Raw genomic sequence first — 18,282 nt, 5'->3', positions numbered from 1 at the left:
CCATGCAGAAAATTCCTTAAGATAAATAATTTCGAATTTCTTTAATCATCAGAATTGAGGACAGCACAGGTTCTTAAAAATTCAAGAACAATGCAAATTACAGCAGACAGTAAATTATTCATTAGTTTATCCACATGCATGCATCCGAAGTCGTCTCCGCCTCAGAGTATTAAACCAAAATAGTAGCGGAAAATGAACTAAATGCTGGATGGATCTGTATAATGACGATTGAAAATGGGATCACCATCACATTCGCTGCAAATGAAATTAAAATTTGTTCGTGTTCGTTCACTTCCCGTTGTACTCCTCGTGCCGGTGGCATTCACTCGAGGAATCATTGGTGGTTGGATTGTCGCATCACAATGCAAAATTAAAACAATTTCATCTTCATGATTCCCGTGACAGAGAGAACATCTCTCTCTCATGAAAGAGTGTAATTGCATGTAACAACCACCAATTAAAATTGGTTACCAGCAAAAGTTTGATATCACGCTTTGACAATCGCTCACTTTGCATTGCAATAGAGAGAGAAGGATGATTGACGTGGTTGGTTGAAGGGAAAAGTCGTACCGCAGCGCATAATGATGAACGCTGCGTTGCCCACACAAAATGAATTCAAATTCTAAATGATGGACAAGAAATGGCTTTGTTTAATAATTGAGGTCATGTTTGTGTCATCCTTTAATGTAATTTAACCTGGTGTCACACTACTAGTTCAAACTGTCACTTTTCCTATGGCCATCTCATCTTTTGTAGTTCAATGGTAGAAATAGAAGTAGACTACATTTGTGTTTTGTGTGATACTGTAATGTGAACCGTGGTCATGTGAACCATGATTTGCATCGGTATTATGGTCAACCATTTTAAATTTATTTGTTTGCTTTACTTCTCTGAGGAGGTACTTAATTCAATTCAGGCTAATAACTGCATAAAGACGGTTGTCGATGCCGATTAATAATACTGCACACACAGTGAACAAAAGTAAAAGCAGAAAATCGAGATGAGACCCAAGACCAGTTGCTAATTCATTCATGTAATTTTTTCTCAAAAACATGTTGATTCACGTTCGATATAATAAAAAGCTTCTACATCTGCAAGAAACCACTATGCAGGGACTTGGATTAAAATGGGGTTTAAGAGTATAAAATATTTAATGACAACTGGCTGCATCGGTTCTCATTGGTTCTCATCACTTAAAAATGTCACATCGTAATACTTGGTCGGTCGCCTAATTGTTATTTCACTTAGTGCTCAGGATAAGTGCCTCCTTTTGAAATGAAAAATTGACATGATTTAGGTCAGTGGTTAATAACCCATGTCTGAACTGTTCCTCCTTTTATCAAACTTTCATCGACTCATCTTTTGTCTAACAAATGCCCATATGGTCAGCATTTGATTGTTTTATTGACATTTTAAGTAGACGTCAATATGAGACATGCAAGCGCTTGAGAGAATGGCTGGTTGATAACAATGTTGTGCCACAAGTTTATTGTTCACCTGATTGGCACCAACTTGAGATTTTTTGGCAGCTTCATATTTATGTGTCTCTTCTTACATATGTGCTAAACCTTGTTTAAAATGCACCTCGACAAAGAGGCGATTAATGAGATCAAATTGATAAGCGTGGTCTCAATCATTAAAATATTTTTTATTAAAAGTATAAAAATATTGTTACTCTTTGTCATCGCTCAAGTCTTTTGTTTTTTGCGAGACAATGGACGAGTAGGACGTTTTGAATTCAAATTTTATCTATCTGGTGTCTCAATTCGTTTTGCTTTTGCTCCATCGTGTATGTCCCATTGTGCCTATTTTGTGTATACAGATACCGCAATTGTCAGCTCTAGCCATAACATATGCGTATAATTTATCTGATTAATTTAACTCTACTTTCTTATCAATTTTCTATCTCAATTGAGTAACTGCATTTTCTGCACCCGTATAATTTCATCACGACATCATGTCAGAATCGTCTTTTAGCATTTCCATTCTAACTTTCGCTATATGCTCCTTTCTCGATGCGAAATATCGTAAGCGACGCAACTTTAGCTCGTCGGCCGAACATGGCTCATTATCGTTCACATCAGCTTCTTCGTTCGCGTGTTCTTGTCCAGCAGATTGCTGGAATACATTGTCCAACTCGTATGGATCAAGGCGTTTCGGTATTTCAAATACATGGTGTTCGTCAACAAAACTGCAATTTTCGGGAAGTGACGCCTTGCATGACGATTTTGGGGGGTTTATTTGCTTGGTTCCGAGTGTCCGGTGCTGGACAAGTGTTCCTTTGCCATATTTTGTTTTTCTCTGATCTTGATTTGGGTTACAATTTGCTGAGGATATTTTATGATCCTCTTGTCGAAATGTTTTCTCTAATATGATTTTCTGGGGATTTGATTTACGTGCAGTTAAAAGTTCAGTATTTTGTTCAACAGTGTCGGAATTTCGTGCAACTGTATATATTTACATTTATAAATTAGTACTCATATGCTTTGATTTTAGTATAGACTTGAGAGAAGTGAGCTTGGTTTACTTTTACGGTTTGATTCGAAGGATATCTCTCCTTGTGCAGAGTATTTGCATAAAGGGAATGCCATAAGTTGTTGCTGGGTGTACTTTACGCCATTTTGTGATCTTAGGGGGAGCTGAATTTGAAATATTTTGGAACCACTTGGAAGGCTGATTTCAGACGAAACCACTGCAAAGTCGACAAATCTGTCTGATCGTATGTTTCTTAGGAGCAGCGTTGGACCAATTGCAGTATACGAAGGAGAATCAACAAGTCTGAAAGCCAATACATAAGTATGTACGCACATATTTAGAATAGGTAAATTCTTCATACTCTGATAATTCTGCGAATAATCAATTTGGAGCGCTCATCGCAATACCTCGACTTGTTGCATTTATGGTCGCAGTTGATAATGATTGTATTGTTCATGTCCTTGACAGCAGCTTTAATCAAAGAGTCCACTCTAGGGTTTAAAATGTCTGGAACGAAATCTTTGGCTGGCCAATGGGAAGCGTTAGGAGAAAGTAGAAGCACATTCTCATTCGTGAAGAAAGTGTTGTCCATAGGTTGCAGATCACGAAAGGGAGTGAGATTAAACATTGGGAACTGTAACATTCTGTCAACTTTTCGTGGAGTAAAACTGCAGTTTTTTGTGGGTTCCACAAAGTATTCGTCCTTCTTTGAGTCATATCGCATCCTTTGGTCAATCTCTTTGCGAATGCTTCTCGGAATAAAATTGTCCACGATGGTTTTCTTTAATTTTAACTCTCTAAAAGTTAAAAAAAATTCTTTACCACTTTTGGATTGCTTAAAAATTGTAGTGAGTCGTTTATAAATATATAAATAGGTATGCACTTTTTCATTTCTAGGATACAATTCTTGAGTCTTGTGACGTTTTCAACGTTCTTCTTCTTGTCCATAGCATAGTCGGTTTCAAATGTATCAATTTTACGTGTCAGTTTCATCAACTTTTCAACTTTCACTCTATAATCATTTTCCAATGCATTACAATCCGCAAAAGATTCTTCATTTGTCATTTCTTTTTCAGCCAAAACTTTTCGGAGATGTTCTTGTCTCATTTTATGGCTTTCTAGGGTTTTTGCTTGCAACTCAATTTGTTCCTTTTGAGACTTTGTTTTTTCAATCAGTTTATTCTCCCCAGAGGAGTTGAGAACTTTACTTTCTAACCACTTGATCTGTGCAGTGAGGTTGTTGCACTCATATTTTGCTGATTTCAGCTTATCAGTTGCTTTCTGCAATTGGGTTGATAGTTTTTCGTGATCCTCTTTCACCATTTGTGTGTCCTTCTGCAAACTTTCAGTCTTTTCCTTCAACTTGACCAGTATTGCTTCAATGTCTCCGTCGAACACAATTCCCAAAGGTTCCAACATTTCCCGTAGCTCATTTATTGTACTCGTGTCCATCAATCCTTTCTGCTGCTTATAATAACCATTACTGGTAGTACTTTTGGGTTTTGGTTTACTACTTCGAGTTGTCTCTTTCTCCAAGTTGTCGTCAAAATCTTCAGCAGTAGTTGGTTTGGTCGCCGAGGTCTTTCTAGCCATCTTGTCCTGCACCATGCTTCGCAGGCGGTTAATTTCCTCTTGATATGTTCTGAGCATGGCATCTTTAGGGTTCTCATTGATTCTCGGTTTGTTTTCAATGTTCTTCGCCCTGCTGGCATACCTCAAGGTATTTATGGTCTCCTCATAATTGTATCCCGCAGGACCCACTGTAATATATAATAATAGTATTTAGCATTGTCTCGCAGACCAGAACTGTTGCTAACAAATATAGATATTACCTGTGGCGACCATTACGGTTCTAGAGTTTCCTCCGATCCCATCTTGAAGAATGCGTGTCAATTTGGAGTCTCGGTATGGGATGAAGGCCGCCCCATCCACGAGTGCGGAAATGACATTGCCGAGAGTGGACAAGGACAAGTTTATTTTCCCAGCTTCCTTGAGCCTCATACCCTCTGCCCCAGTTTTGGAGACTCTCTCAGATCCGGCGAGGTCAACCAGATTCAATTTCCCGACTTTGATGTGCTCACCATCAATATCGGTCTGGTCGGACGTCTCAATCGTAACTTGGAAGATGGCATGACTTCTGGAACTGTGTTCATTCATGTTTGTCGCACCTACAACTCGACTCAATTTCCCTTTTGCCAACAGGTCCACGATTTCTTGGAAACTGGAGCATAGATAAGAAGAGAGACCTAATAAATTAATTTAATGTAATGCATGTGTTAAGGAAAAGAAAGAAATAATTATTTAAGTTACCTTTGATGTGAACTCCTCCATTCGGATTTTCATGGATGACACACTTTTTAAAATTGTCACAGTCCAACAGGTCTCGAATTTCCTCTTGATAAATTTCAAAGTATGAAACTCCAATCAAATATCGTTTCTCTCGGTTTAATGAGACTTGATCAAATATTTGCTTAAAAGCATTTGGCATGACGCCATAGTTAGCTTCCGATTCCAATGATCCCTCCATTGTAAATGTTTTCCCTGTGCCAGTTTGCCTTAAATTTTTAGTAATATGTACAATGAACTTAATTGCACTTTTTATTTATCTCCGTGTACCAATATTCATATGAATGGTATCAGGTATCATATATAACAAACCCGTAAGAAAATATGGTCCCATTGAATCCTTCAACCACTGAATTGACCAAGCTTTGAAATACTCTGTCGTACATCTGCCTCTGCGTCAGACTGGAAAATTAAATTGATTTACACTCTCGTTATAAAGAATATTCAACTTAGAAAAACTTGTCACGTGTATTAAATAATACAACCAAAATAAACATCTTACGAATTGTCAATCACGGCATCGAAAGTGAATGGCTTGATTTCTGAAGAGGAATGCATAGGATTAGCTTTTGTGTTTTCATTTCTTCGTTTGGTCACCAGTACTTCGTTACGTTCAATGTCCGTTTCAATAATTCTGAATTGTCAATTACGGGACCAGAATATTATGCAATTTTATAAAGAACTTCGATGTACCAGCATCAATAATTTGATTATTTTTACGCTATTTCACTATTTGCTTTCTCCAAGGCGTTCAAGGGCCGCACTCTTGCTACTACTTTCACAAGTTCATTCGAATCTGACTTGTACGTTGAAAAACTCATGCTAGACAAACTGTATTACAATGCAGGGATAATAACGTCAGTGCCAAAATACAATACAATTTTGTAATGAATTTGAGTTTAGAAGTGGCTATTTTTTTTATTAAACATAAATACTTTAAATACGGTTTGTATCATGGTAACGCGACAAATGCATAATAAAATTGTACAATATCAGTAAAGACGAGAATATACACATGATAAGTAATCCGAAAGCGTTAAATTATTTGTTAGTTTTCATACGAATGGTCTCAATATAAATTTAGTCTGCGTTATAAATATAGCATAATATACATTCTTACAAATTATTTATACTCCATGATTTCACATAATTTTCCTATCATGGAGATGGAGTAGCATATTCAATTGGCGACAAATATTAAACGTCCTTTATCGTTCATATTGTTAAACGTTCATAAAGCCCTTGTCAGGGTTTACTGTATTTATCAAATTTATCAAAGAATAAGTCTTCATTGTGTGTAACCCCCTTCAAATAGACTGACGCTCAGGGCAAAAAAATGTCAAACATGATTTAAATTTAAATTTATATGAAACTTAAAAAAACCGAACCAAGTGCTTTATTTTTCAACATTAACATTTTGAATTTCTATTGTTAGATATTTTACAAATCAACTAATATCATCATGCCAATTTTTTAAACCCAGTTTGAGTCACTAACCCCCAAACAATGATCTGTACCAACCCTACTCACCTCATATGAGTCATGACCCCCCAATTTTGAGCTTTTAAACATATTGCTATATATATATAACTAACTATTAAATTATATTTCTTAATTTTGGGAATCCTCCTCCGTCGTATCGATAATTCCAGACGATATGTCTTGTAATTGACGATGGTCTACCATAATTTGACATATTTCAGTATCACCACTACTAGTTGCATTATTCTCATAAATTATAGTGTGTGTGTCTGCGTCCGTTATGGAGACAATTTGATCCGGTTGCAATCCGTCCGATCGGTGAAATAAGCCTGCAGCTTTCAGGACGGCTTCAATATTAATGACTGCGCCAGGATTTTGTTCCGTTCCAGAAGTTTCGATTTTTCCAAATGCCGAATTGAATTCTGCATCGGGATAAACATCTCCTGTAATCAGCTCTGGCTCGTCTACAATGTTATATCGTTCAGAATGGGCAAGATGAATATGTTCACACATTATGTTTGAGATTGTATTTTCTGTACATGTGCAAGCGTACATGTGTTGACAAACTTTACAATGTCTGCAAATCAGCTTGCAATCACATGGACTGTTGATGTACGATACAGTAAATTTTGAATTTTCTCCAACGGAAACAATCCACGTATCCTCTACACCGGGTTCGATAATCACTGAAGCATTTGGCAATTTACGAGATTTTGTATGATATTCTGTAATTTTGTCAAGATATCGGCTGAATTTTTGATCTCCTTTAAACATTCGTTTTGACCTCAGAAAGCATTTGTCATATCCAATTTTCAATATCTGCTCAAAATTTTCGTCCATATTCTTTGTTCCCTTGAAATGAATAAATTTTCTCAGTTTGTTGAAAGCATTCGATGCTCCCATTAGATTAACGTCAACACCAATGCGGTAATGCAATGTCCATTCTTGAGTTCTGGATAGCCATTCTTTTTCCAATCTCTCCATGAACAGACCAGAATGAGGAAGTTTATCTAACAGAGGCTCAAACTTGTCATCTAAATGACTAATGTCTAAATGGTCGACGCGTTTTTCAATAATTAAGGATTCCACTAGTTCCCAAACCTCACGTCTCCCTCTGTCAGTGCTAAATTCATTCCACACCAGGGCTTTCAGGTCACGTCGGACTTCAACGTCACTTAAAACATTACGGGGTGTGTCAGTGAAAATTGTGCACCAAGTTTTATAAGCCTCTGAAAATCTTGGTGCCATTATGTATTTAGTTGCAAGGTCTCCACATTCTCGTTTCAGTGATCTAAAGAAGCTTGATAATACGCGAGAATCCAAGGAATTCGTCAGCAGCCAGGCAATAGGTATTGGTTCATGAAACTCGTCCAAAACCATCAAAAACGCTAATTTGAGGTGTCGATGGGAGGCTTTTGTGGCTGCGATCGTGTCATACCCGAGGATACTTGGAAACATTTGTAACAATTGTCTCTGCACTGGAGTTTGTAAAACTACACAAAAGTCATTTCTGCGAAGTTCCCGTTTTACTTCTCCATATTTTGACGAGCGACCTAGTGGTTTGTATAGCAGAACTGTGGGGCCAGAATCTCCATGGTCCAATAGTTTTTCAATTGCTTGTTCCAAAACCTCACTAATAATCATCGGAGGTAAGGGAGCTATAGGCTCTTCAACATCTGACGACGATTCAGCCGACTCAATTTTGATATTCTTTTTTAAATTTATTTTAGTAATGCTGCGTTTGGTAGTCTTTGCTGGCAACGCTGGTTTCGCCACTGCGGCTTCTCCATGTCCATCATTACCTTTATCATGTTCGGACGAATTTCGATTACGTTTAGTTTTTTCGTGTTTGTATACTTGTACTTTCCTATTTGGCCTCAATCCATATGAACCTAGGAATAAGAAATATTATATTTGTGACAGCTAAATGAGATAATAATTCCTATTACAAATTCAAATAGTTATTACCCTGGGATTTAGGAGTATCAGGGGTGGCAACAGATGTCGATGGCTGTTGGGAAAGAGGTTTCATCTTGTTTGACCGCATAGATCGAGTTTCTTTTACAGTATTAACTTGAAACTTTTCTTTGATTTCAACAGGGACCAAGACAGGTGGTCCATCATCATCATCATCATCGTTGTTATCATCATCTACTGTACCAGACATTCTTGGCTTAGTTTTTGACAATGGTGACATTTTTGTCTTAATGTTAAGCTTTGGTTTCTTTTCCATTTCATTCATATCAATTTCACTCTCGGACTCGTCATCACGTTTTTCAACAAATTCGTCATTATCAATCGATTCGTCTCGGTCATCATCATTCTTATTTGTTGTTTTTTTCTTTATCATCGATGGGGTGTCAACGGTGTCGGACAGCTCATCAATATCTTTTTGAACTTGTCTGGATCGTCGGCTTGGGTGCTTCCAAGTGTCATATATATTTCTTACAGCTCTGCGATCAACGAGGCGCAAACCTTCTAGACGATCTGGGTTATGGTGAATGTATGCCAACACTTCGGTAAACGAAAGTCCTACAAAATAAACGGTATTTTGTAAATAAGACATTTTATATTTTTTTCGACTACTAAACATTGTTAATCATTACCTGCTTTAAATTTTGTTAGAATGACCTTTCGCAAAGTAGGAGTGACCTGTGAAATATTTCATAGAGAAGATTCTGTAAGCAGATTTGCCTGGGAAGGATTTTGTTGTTTTATAAATCAATCTTACTCTCAAATGTGGTATGGCATCACTATCCAGCGGATGACCATAGTGTGAGTGACAAATTTCCATCTTTACGATTCCAGTTTCTATATTCTTCATGAGCTTAATACCCGCAGTGCAATATCCCCCCATTTTACAACTTCCTTGAGGTTTTAATTTTCTTTTTCTTGGTGTCTCACTGCTCATTGTTGGCTTATAATGTCCAGATCGGTGACAGACTAAATAAGTAACGGCCTGATCTCTCGCAACCTTTTTAGTGCCTCCACGGTATATAAAACTAACCATGCGTTCTCTCTCATACGTCTCGCGCCAAGTTTTAAAATCTGAGAAATTTAAAATATTTCGTCATTAATTTTTCACATCTAAAAAGACATTATTCAATCCTGTAGGACGAGAATATTATAACAATAATTAAAACCTTTGTCGCTGGAGAACTGAACTACTTCTTCATCAAAGTGAAACCCGTGGCTGATGGTCAAATGTTTACGTAATTCTGCTACGTTGTAACATGTCATAAAGCAACCCTTTTCCATACACTTAAGTTCTGTCTGTCCTTTCTTTTTTAAAGGTTGTCCATCCGGTCCGATCATAACTTGTAGCGGTTTTCTGGATTTCTTTTTAGATTTTACAGAGCGTGTGTCAGTCAAGAAGAAACTGGTTGACGTTGTGGAAGAGTCATATACAGAATCATCGTGATAGTATATTGTTCCGTCTTCCATCTGTAAGGGCATACCATTTTCAACCGGAATCAAGTTCCCGTGTTCATCCTCAACCAACTGTTGAAACTAAAAAATAAAAGACCAAATTAGTATTACTGACAATACATCAATACAAATAATGCATGCAGTGTAGAATAAATAATAAATAAAAACCTGATGTTGGTCGTCACCGTCTTGGCAAATTATTATGGTTTGTCCATGTTGTTGAAAATTAGACTCTTGTTGATCATCTTCATTTCGGGTCCCTTCCATGGAGGATAAGTTAACAAAATCAAGGCCACTGTTTGACTCTTTTGGCATACGTTCAACAATATTATACTCGCCGGAATCATTCGCTTGAAGGACAACTACTTCATCAGTAGGTTGGCCATGCTCATCCAAAAGAACTGCATGCTGAAGGTTGTTTTGATTTGACGAATTGGAGGACATTGTGGTTTTAACCTGAATAGAAGACCGTGATGACGAAGTCCTCGATGCTCCAGAAGACGAAGACGGTTTTCCTTTGTTATTGCCGGTGGAGGAATAAGAAACTGTTTTCCCTATATCTGCAGAACAAATTATTGCTAATTAAGATTTTACACTGCATATGTAGAAATGTATAATAAATGCATGTACTTTCATACAATTAACTTGTTCTGCAGTCTGTAGCCGCCTAGAATTTCTCAACAATGCTGGAGCGCTTTTCCCACGAAGCAAGCTTTGTAAATTCATTGAGGTTGTCGTCGGATGTTTAAGGGGTTTCCTGCCTTGGGAGGATGCTGACAATGTCGTGTTTCTAGATGAAATTGGAGCTTCGATTGTGACCACTTCTACCTCTTGGCTGATACCTGAATCACCCAAGTCGATGACTTGGACGTGTCGTCCTTCAGAGTTCATTACAAATTCAGTTCCATCTGCAATTTCAAAAGTGATTTCACCTCCATCCAGGTCACCAACATCCATTGCTGACATTATGAGTCTGTAAAATAAGAAAATTAAAAGATTAAATTCCGGTTCATTGCATGGAACATTTAATGTTCCAATTTTGTTTTTACACATATATTTATTATTCTATTGTCATGCATGGCTCTAAACTCTAATGCTTACTCTAACAATCTCAGCCAACGATGGAGCAATGAGTTTCGGTATATCCATAATAATCGAATAATCAAGATGAAAAAACTAGTTAGCTTCCTTGATTATAGAGCAAACACAAGAATACTTCTTATCATGTCAAATTACAATAGATTACACTTGTTAGCCTCTTTCATGACGCATTTCATACAATAAAATTATACCAGCAAACTCAAAAGAAAAGACATTGGCGAACATATTCACAAGTGCAGACTGCAGACGAACAAAATTAACTTTTTTTCGACAAACCGCTTATTGAGATAACCTCTTACCTCAGAAATTGTGTTGTGTGGGTGTTGAGCGAGCCACGGGGGGTGTCTTCTTGCGAGGGGAGCCCTGTGAGTGTGGGAGTGGTTTTTTTGTCGTGGTCGGTGGGATGCAAAATTTCATGAAATTGGGAAATTTTTGTTGTGAACCTAAAGTTTGAACTGGACCGCAGCGTTTAGCGTCTGTGAATCCCCCGCCCCGCTCAAGCTTCAAATCAGCAGCTCACTCCGCTCTAAACAACTCGACTCCTGATAAATAAAAAACCATAAAATAACAAACCATAAATTTGACAATAGTTAATAATTTGGTGGAAATAGCACAATTATTTTGATTTAATTTAACTGTGACCAAGAAAAGTGGACAGTTGGAAAACTTTGGTATAGCTTTATTTTGACAAACGTGTTTGGAATTTGCAACTGCAAGTGTTACTTTATATATTATATGCAATGTTTTCAAAAATCCGTAATTGTTTAAGTAAATCTCGATTTACTTGAATCATATATATTATTATCTGCTTAAACCGATTTTTGGAGCAGTGTTGACTAACCCGGCGTGGTTGTCACTTAACGGCTTTCAAAATTGAGCCCCGTTCATCTTTTGGGATGGCGTCGCAAACGTCGAAAAGAAAGGAAATATATAAATATGAAGCCCCCTGGCCGGTACGTGCGTTATGAATTATCGAATTATTTAACACGTTGCATCCTAACCAAACCAAAAGAGCTTGAATAATCGCTTATATCGCTTATCGAGACGCGTATATATTTAGATAGAAATTCAATTTATTATTTAAATCGTTAATTTCATAAATTCAATTACTGCTCAGAAAACCATTTGACCACAATCTGTTGTATGTTGTTTTGTCCAGTGGACACAATTTTCCACAATTTTCTTCTGTGTTTGAACTTTGACCACAGTTGACAGTTCTCTCCAATAATTTCCAGAAGATGTTAAGTGTTCCATTAAAAAGTGTATTTAACGATGTCCTCGTCCCAGGCATCATTATCGTAGTGCTTATACTTTTTAGCAGCAGATCGAAACCTATGCATATATATATTTAATATATTATTTTTTTGTAGCTTTATGCCATGAATTGGTCGGTTCGTCCAGACAAGCGATTTCGACTTGCTCTCGGTTCCTTTGTGGAGGAGTACAACAACAAAGTGCAAATCGTTTCTTTGGACGAGGATAGTGCAGAATTTGCTCCCAAAGCCACTCTTGACCATCCATATCCTGCCACAAGGTTCGTGTCAAGTCATTATGTTTTCTAAATTGTATTTTTTGTCTGACACATATGCTACTCCCACTAGGATCATATGGATTCCTGATAACAAGGGGATATATCCCGACTTATTGGCGACTTCTGGAGATTATCTGCGAGTCTGGAGGGCTGGAGATACTGAAATCAAGTTGGAATGCCTGCTCAACAATAACAAGAACTCAGATTTTTGTGCACCCCTGACTTCTTTTGACTGGAATGAAGTTGATCCCAATCTAATTGGAACGTCGAGTATCGGTGAGCATACGAAATTATTCGTACCTTATATGCTTCACGTCTTAAAAATTAACAAATGTAATTAAATTATCTTGTTCTAATTTCCAAGATACGACGTGTACCATTTGGGGCCTGGAAACTAGACAGGTGAGTACGTTGTTTCTCTGATTAGTTCGATCCATGTAGTGAGGACTTACAGGTGCGCAGTATTTGGTTATAAAATTATAAACTGGAGTGATTACATATTCGTTTTTGCGTAAACTAAGTAAAATAACATATCAAACAATTTTGTTGCAAATATTTCACGACGAGCAAAATTGGTTCAACTTTGTTTAAATTTTCAGGCTGTGGGTCGAACAGCAGTTAATGGACACGTCAAAACACAGCTAATCGCTCATGATAAGGTATTATTTATAACAATCATTACCAAGGTCATGAAAACCTCATTTACCCAAATGAAATACTCTGCAGTAGTAAGAGTGATTTATTTGAATGTTGGCTTGGTTTATTTGTAGGAAGTGTATGATATTGCATTCAGTCGAGCAGGTGAGGGTTTTTATTTTAGTTCTCAAATGAGAGACAATGCATAAAGTATATAAATAACATCACTTTGCAGGTGGAGGAAGAGATATGTTTGCATCTGTTGGAGCGGACGGATCTGTTAGAATGTTCGATCTTAGACACTTGGAACACTCGACCATAATTTATGAAGACAGGTTGATAATTAATCTCACTTAATCAACGGCTTGATGCAAACAATCTTGATAATGCGCAATAATCTCTTCTAGTACACACACCCCATTATTGAGACTTGCTTGGAATAAACAGGACCCCAATTTCCTCGCTACCATTGCAATGGATGCTTGTGAAGTCGTTATCCTTGATGTTAGAGTTCCCTGTACGCCTGTTGCAAGGCTAAACAATCACAGAAGGTATGGATTTTAAATTATAACCTGGAGTATTACCTAGTCGTAAATATATTGGACACAAATAAATGTTTAACTATACCACACACTATCAACTTTTTCAGGAATGATAATTTTATTTTTATTTTGGTCTTTGATGAGCTCCTGATCCTTAAAGAACTTTATGCGGTAGCACATATTAAAATTACTAAGAAAATTTGAAATTCATATAGTTCTGCCAACGGACTTGCGTGGGCTCCTCACTCGGCTTGCCATATTTGCACCGCAGGAGATGATCATCAAGCTTTAATTTGGGACATTGCAGGTACTTACTTTTTTGTGGAAATCCTCGTCTAATATTTTTAAAATTATTATTTTACATGTATATTAATTAATTAAACGATTCTAGGAATGCCGCGTGCCATAGAAGACCCTATTTTGGCATATACTGCAGCAGAAGGAGAAATTAACCAAATTCAGTGGGGAGCGACTCAACCAGATTGGATTGCAATTTGTTACAATAAGAACTTGGAAATTTTGAGAGTTTAGAAACAATACCTGGGGTATCGACTGAATTTCTAGATGCGATGAAACAAATTTTTTATTGGTTTAATTTTTGGGAGCCACCAAGTCATTTGACTTTACAAAATGGTTTTAAGTTAATATATTTAAAAAAATTCATTGCTCTGTTACTTTTTGTCTCATTTTAGAATTTTTTCTGTCTGAAGTTGTGTTAATTGTGTAATGTACATAATGATGCTGCACTTGGCAAATTTCTTGTACCCTAAAACTAACTAGTGATATAAGGAAAATGTTTGTTGGTGTTGGTACTAGTCATTAGAATAATTTTGTACTCGCTTTTGAAGCGATCTGATGTTATAATTACGACTTGTGTTGTTGCTCATTTTGACGCGTTTGTATTTCAACAACATTTTGAAAAATAAAAGTGTCTAAATTTTAACCCGAGTACCCAATTCACCGCATGAAATGTTGTCAGTAATAGTAGGTGACGCGAGAGGAAATAATTTGAATCATGCCAGATAATAGTTCAGAATCGATATTGTAATTACAATATTGCACGGTATATAGCACAATATACGTAATATAAAAATAAAATATTAAATTTCAGCGAATTAGCGTGTGATTGAAACATTAGGCTCCTGTATGAAGTGCGGGGTATGTAATCCTTTAACACCAATTCACACCATGTGAATGTAACAACGAGTAAGTGAAAGTAAGTGAAAGTTTGTAAATCTGGGTTTGTGCCATAGAAATCCTTTGTTCACCAAACTTATTATTGCATTGGACTTGGACAACATTCTGAAAAATATTCCAAAAACTCAGGATGACTTAAGATTAAGATTAGTGTAAGAAAAAATGGCAGAAGAAATCCTTGAGGATTCGGCTGATGTATCTCTAGTTTATGAACCTGGGTACGTACGTGATATAAATCCAATACCGTGCACTGTAAATAAATAATTGAAAAAAGAAATCCAATATAAATTACTTTACTGATAGACAAAATATTTTGATGCAGATGGATGCGACGTGTCTGGAACAGGGTCTGGTTTAGAACGTCGTCCGCTAGACTACAAAATGCTGAAACGAGTCTTCTTCAACGTACTTGCATATTAATTCCATGCATATATTTCAAAATGCTATTTACAATTTATTAAAATTAGGAACAAATTATTTTGTCAACTATTTATTCCAGACGTTGGAGCTTCTTATAATGCAAAATATGTCAAAATCGGTCCAATTTTATCCGACAATGACATTTACGTATGGACTTTTAGTAGCAATGAGAACTTGGAAGGTCATCCATTAGTCTTCCTTCATGGGCTTGGATCTGGGTTGGGATTATGGACGCTAAATTTTAAAGGAATGATAGAATCGCAAACGAGACCCGTGTACGCCATCGACATGCCCGGTATACATACTCTCGGTAATTTTGTGCGATACTTTTATTGTTTTATGTCATTTTTTGGTAAACAGGATTCGGACGAAGCTCAAGACCAGATTATAGCTGCATTCCTGAAGAGGCTGAAAACCAACTCGTTCAAGTAATCGAAGCCTGGCGAGCCAAGATGAACCTGGAAAAAATTATACTGCTGGGTCACAGTTTCGGAGGTATTTGTCTTTCGCGTATGGATGTCGACATCCTGAGAGGTTAAACCTGATTGTCTTGTTTTATGTGCTCTGCTTGTTATTACTTTGAAGGCCTTGCAAAATCTAAGATCAGTAATTATTTTCTATAGAATAGTTCATATTATTTTGGCTGATCCATGGGTAAGCCAGAAGTACAGAAGGTTAATAATTAAAGTGTTGTGTGACACAAGAATATTCTAAACACTTCTTCTAGGGATTTAAACGGCCTCCAACTAGGTTGCTGGATGCAAAACACAGTCCATTTAAAAATCGTTATATCGCCAATGCTTTGCATGCTTTGCCCATAAATCCATTGTGGTCACTTAGGGTTGCAGGACCATTAGGTGAGTACTTTAACTTTCAGCTATAACAGTCAATTTGATTTATTTATTGTCAATTAAATTGACATTGTTGGTTCGCCAGGACCTCGAGTCTTGAAAATGATAAGGGCTGATATCATAAAAAACTTTTCGACCCAAATTGACGATGCAGAGACGAAGATTTCGAATTACGTATATCATAGTAACGTGCAAAACTCAACGTAAGAACTTCAGTAATAACTTGAGTGAAGAGTGAACTGTACTGACTGTACTCAACTCGATTGAATGCATCAAAGTCATTTTTGTACTGTTTAAATTATATTGATCATTTTCAGGGGCGAATCCGCATTTTATACTTTAATGAATATGTTTGGGTGGGCCAAGAACCCAATGGAGATGAGGCTGGAGACTCTTGACGATAAAATCCCGTTGACATTAATTTATGGAAGTAAATCATGGGTGGATCACTATCCGGCAGAGGAAATCGTGAATCGAAGACCAGGTTCTTACGTCAATTTTCATGTAATATCATAATTAATTAGACAAGAAAAGAAACTATTTACAACAAAATATTATTGGCTGAATATTTATTTATATTGAAATGTGTGCAGGTGTTGGACGCTGGTCATCACGTTTACGCCGACAAGTTCGAAAGTTTTAACCAAATCGTGATAGACGCTTGTCAAGTGGGCGTAGGTGATGCGGGACAACGTCAACAGGAGAGCTGAAACTTCGCCTTTCATTGGTTGGAGAAAACCTCGTTTAAGCGAAAAATTAATAATTCATGAAAATCGACATTGTAAAGAAAGAACGACTAAATAAAATTTGTTAGTATATTAATATCACATTTATTTTGGAACTTACTATGCATTTATGAGGAGAGGTGGCACAAAATAATTAAGCATTACCTGTATTTAATGCTGCCATCATCAAGGACTAATATTCTATTATTGACTCCGCACAATATTTATTAGGACTACTCGATACGGACAATTACTTAGCAAATCTGGGCACGCAGTCAAGCAAAACGAAAAACGTTGCCATGAAAGTCAGTTATCCCGATAAACGTAAGCGTTATCGTCCAAGATTGCTTGACAATTTATCATAATACAAGGTTACGATAGTTGCTTCGATAGCCTCAAAAACCTCTGAAATTGCCAATTTCACATTTACAACTGCACTGATTTTTATTAACATAAACATTGATAAACTATTTAGTTGGCTTGGGGAGTAGACTGCACTGATTCTTGTATCAATGGTTAAAAAATTAATTCGTGGGAACGAAATGTGAGTGCACACTGGTTCCAAAAGGTACCAGGGTTTTCGAAAATTGAAGTTTTTTCATCGTCGAAGTAAGCATCGTGAAGACTGTGAAGAGACGAAGTTGCAGTTGGCATCTGGCATGTAGATTATTACAAAAATTATCACATAGTGGCAGTAGTGATGGGTTCCCAAACGTTTCACTCTCTGATTGACAAGAGTTACATGAATTTATGTCAACTTTTAATTTATTCATAAATTGCTACCAAACCCAGCCTTATATTTGCAGCTTTATAGTTTTACGTGTTATTTTAACATAATTAATTGGCCCTGTGTCCCTTCCCATGATGTCGCAATCAAAAAACTGACCTCAGATTCGAAATCAGCGACCAAAAAACTATAAGAATCGATATTTTCCCACCCCCAACAACGTTGATATAATTAATTGAATTATTTGTAACAATTGTAAACACGGAACATGTGGACCTGTAGATATTGGCATATCAGCCATAAGCCACCCCTCCTTTTGAAAACCTCCACTGACCTTTTTGAACGTTTTAATGCACAAAATGCAAGATCATACTGCCCTACAACTAAAAAATAGGCTGATTTGACCAGTTTCAAGTCAGGTCATTGAAACTTTTCGTTGCAAAAGTGACCACAGTTTGTGGTTAGGGGGGCAAAGTTGCCTAGTACAAGTTCCGTTCCGTAATTTTTTTAGTCTGCGGGAGGCGCTCGTGGGGGGCTCGTGTCCCTGGGTGAGCTCCCCATTGCAGCTGCGCCCCTGAACCGCCCTGCCTCTCTGGGGAGTCGGGTCCACCCGTGGTTTGTCCCACAGCCCCGACTCTCTTCCCGTTGGAGGGGTGGTCCGGGGGAGCAACGCTGCAAGGGGAGAGCCTTACGGGAAGGTCCCCCCTCCAATGCTCCTCCCACCAAGCAGGCTCACCGGGTGGGGAGCCGGCGGGGCTTGCCAAAAGTGCGGGTGGCGCTTGGCAAGTGAGAGGGGCTCTCTACCTCCAACCCTTGGGTG

General features: G+C 37.4%; 5 protein-coding genes and 1 long non-coding RNA gene across 7 annotated transcripts; 3 read left to right on the top strand and 3 right to left on the bottom strand.

Annotated features, from left to right (window-relative positions):
• Positions 1 to 2,477: 2,477 nt before the first annotated feature.
• Positions 2,478 to 3,265, bottom strand: LOC118435229. Its single transcript, XM_035850904.1, has 2 exons — positions 2,883 to 3,265; positions 2,478 to 2,778 (listed from the first exon to the last, which is right to left on the bottom strand). The coding sequence occupies exons 1-2, from the start codon at positions 3,197 to 3,199 to the stop codon at positions 2,493 to 2,495; spliced, it is 603 nt and encodes a 200-aa protein (XP_035706797.1). The 5' UTR covers positions 3,200 to 3,265; the 3' UTR covers positions 2,478 to 2,492.
• LOC110844716 (kinesin-II 95 kDa subunit) lies at positions 3,265 to 5,577 on the bottom strand. Its single transcript, XM_035850887.1, has 5 exons — positions 5,324 to 5,577; positions 5,134 to 5,223; positions 4,786 to 5,030; positions 4,308 to 4,721; positions 3,265 to 4,235 (listed from the first exon to the last, which is right to left on the bottom strand). Exons 1-5 carry the CDS (start codon positions 5,377 to 5,379, stop codon positions 3,280 to 3,282), a joined length of 1,761 nt encoding a protein of 586 aa, XP_035706780.1. The 5' UTR covers positions 5,380 to 5,577; the 3' UTR covers positions 3,265 to 3,279.
• Positions 5,578 to 5,713: 136 nt separating this feature from the next.
• On the bottom strand, positions 5,714 to 11,284 carry LOC110863037. 2 transcript variants are annotated; one of them, XM_022112249.2, is made up of 8 exons: positions 11,133 to 11,284; positions 10,371 to 10,705; positions 9,901 to 10,292; positions 9,447 to 9,813; positions 9,035 to 9,351; positions 8,910 to 8,955; positions 8,272 to 8,835; positions 5,714 to 8,195 (listed from the first exon to the last, which is right to left on the bottom strand). In XM_022112249.2, exons 2-8 carry the CDS (start codon positions 10,696 to 10,698, stop codon positions 6,433 to 6,435), a joined length of 3,777 nt encoding a protein of 1,258 aa, XP_021967941.1. In that variant the 5' UTR covers positions 10,699 to 10,705; positions 11,133 to 11,284; the 3' UTR covers positions 5,714 to 6,432. The 2 variants fall into 2 exon arrangements, with proteins under 2 accessions (XP_021967941.1, XP_035706776.1); XM_035850883.1 differs by lacking the exon at positions 11,133 to 11,284 and adding an exon at positions 10,834 to 10,952.
• LOC118435231 lies at positions 9,358 to 9,958 on the top strand. Its single transcript, XR_004834637.1, has 2 exons — positions 9,358 to 9,515; positions 9,597 to 9,958. It is a non-coding gene; the product is annotated as an uncharacterized LOC118435231 (long non-coding RNA).
• Positions 11,285 to 11,382: 98 nt separating the features above from the next.
• On the top strand, positions 11,383 to 14,485 carry LOC110849362 (DDB1- and CUL4-associated factor 7). The gene is made up of 10 exons (XM_022096771.2): positions 11,383 to 11,786; positions 12,204 to 12,367; positions 12,435 to 12,640; positions 12,729 to 12,766; positions 12,964 to 13,023; positions 13,135 to 13,165; positions 13,236 to 13,335; positions 13,408 to 13,551; positions 13,758 to 13,849; positions 13,934 to 14,485. The coding sequence occupies exons 1-10, from the start codon at positions 11,730 to 11,732 to the stop codon at positions 14,071 to 14,073; spliced, it is 1,032 nt and encodes a 343-aa protein (XP_021952463.1). The 5' UTR covers positions 11,383 to 11,729; the 3' UTR covers positions 14,074 to 14,485.
• Positions 14,486 to 14,592: 107 nt separating this feature from the next.
• LOC110844708 (1-acylglycerol-3-phosphate O-acyltransferase ABHD5) lies at positions 14,593 to 16,801 on the top strand. Its single transcript, XM_035850896.1, is given in 11 exon segments — positions 14,593 to 14,700; positions 14,796 to 14,957; positions 15,062 to 15,144; positions 15,239 to 15,454; positions 15,520 to 15,651; positions 15,654 to 15,693; positions 15,783 to 15,813; positions 15,887 to 16,016; positions 16,096 to 16,213; positions 16,328 to 16,514; positions 16,604 to 16,801. Coding segments are annotated over 10 exon segments (1,110 nt in total). The 5' UTR covers positions 14,593 to 14,700; positions 14,796 to 14,901; the 3' UTR covers positions 16,721 to 16,801.
• Positions 16,802 to 18,282: the final 1,481 nt, after the last annotated feature.

This window comes from Folsomia candida, unplaced genomic scaffold (assembly GCF_002217175.1).
Source record: "Folsomia candida strain VU population unplaced genomic scaffold, ASM221717v1 Fcan01_Sc001, whole genome shotgun sequence".
NCBI lineage: Eukaryota > Metazoa > Arthropoda > Collembola > Entomobryomorpha > Isotomidae > Folsomia > Folsomia candida.
Note: the sequence above shows the minus strand (reverse complement) of the source record. Positions and strands in the feature narration are given on the sequence as shown.